This window comes from Limulus polyphemus, unplaced genomic scaffold (assembly GCF_000517525.1).
Source record: "Limulus polyphemus unplaced genomic scaffold, Limulus_polyphemus-2.1.2 Scaffold13047, whole genome shotgun sequence".
Lineage (NCBI taxonomy): Eukaryota > Metazoa > Arthropoda > Merostomata > Xiphosura > Limulidae > Limulus > Limulus polyphemus.
Window position 1 is genome coordinate 2,374 of NW_013678657.1, and position 1,281 is coordinate 3,654.

Consider the following 1,281-nt stretch of genomic DNA (forward strand, 5'->3'; position numbering starts at 1 on the left):
GGCTGATAGAGCGATCGTTGTTTGCTAACTTTTTATTATATTAACATCAAGTAACTTTGTGTATGTGTATTTGTTTTAACGGCTGATAGAGCGACCATGTTCGATGATATTTATATAATGATTGGTTATCGCAGTTTTGTAGAAGTACGTTTTCATACACTTTACAATATTCTAATATTTATTTACCGATGTAAAAACAATATAGGATAGAAACATAAAGTTTAAGAACGACAGAATGTTAGTGTTACATGATGTTTTCTTAAAGTCCCATTCATTATTATTTCAGTCTTTAGAAGTACTATTTTAACGTAGCTCAGGATATACCATGGTTTATTTAGCACTACATACCATCTTACATTCTTCTAAAAGTGTAGTTTTTATTTTGTTACGTGTAAAATAAAATACATAAAAACAGTTACGACCCACCTAAACTTACAGATATTTTCCAATAAAGGAATTCAACAAATACTGACAACTATCAATTTATATTCTATGCACAGGTTTCTATTCCGGCATAAGTACTCTTGTTTGAGAGTAAAGTTGTAAGCTCATACAGTTAAAAATCCTTCACAATTATGATAACAAAACGATAACTTTTAAGCATTTCACTAACATTAAACAGGAACTCTAAATATCCTATTTTAAGAAAACGTTACATCGAAACCTGAAGAAATAAAAAAGACGTTAAAATATAATTTACTTTTAAAGTAAGCGTCACTCGTTTCATGTGGCTAAAACTACCACATCACGACTGTAATTCGTGTTATAACCAAAGTTTTACTGTCCATACTTCGTTCTCGAGGTTTTAATTACAGTTTCAGAAAAAGAAGAGATGAGGAAAGATATTATGAGAGCTGCTATATCCAAACAACGATCGTATGAAAGATCCATACTGATATCCAAAGAGTGGTCTGATGAAAGATCCATATTGAATTATGAGCACACACACGTACAGTTTTGCACCACAATGTCAGGAACGGTTCCTAAAAGAATGGTGTAGTCTTCATTGTAATACAGGAAACTCCAAGGCACCTTCGCACTTGGTACACATACCCAGATCTAGAAATAACGTTGACGTTGTAAAATATGAAAACACAACAATTATTCAACGCACTATATTGTACTATAACAATAGAAAAAATACATAGAATATATAACAAAATATTTAACTACTAAAACTAAAATTATCGCCCCCCCCCTTCCAACCAAAAAATAACAAGTTTCATGCTTAAAATTCAACATTTTCAAATTGAAATGGTGTATTTAAGTGTTTTACACTCA

The 1,281-nt window shown here is 31.1% G+C and overlaps 1 protein-coding gene across 2 annotated transcripts in view; it reads right to left on the bottom strand.

Moving 5' to 3' along the window:
- Positions 1–357: 357 nt before the first annotated feature.
- LOC106477154 overlaps positions 358–1,281 on the bottom strand; it is a 5,991-nt gene continuing 5,067 nt past the window's right edge. For both annotated transcript variants that reach the window (XM_013937747.2, XM_013937746.2), the window contains exon 4: positions 358–1,059. In XM_013937747.2, coding sequence (XP_013793201.1) covers positions 934–1,059 — 126 coding nt within the window. In that variant the 3' untranslated portion in view covers positions 358–933. The remainder of the gene's footprint in view (positions 1,060–1,281) is intronic.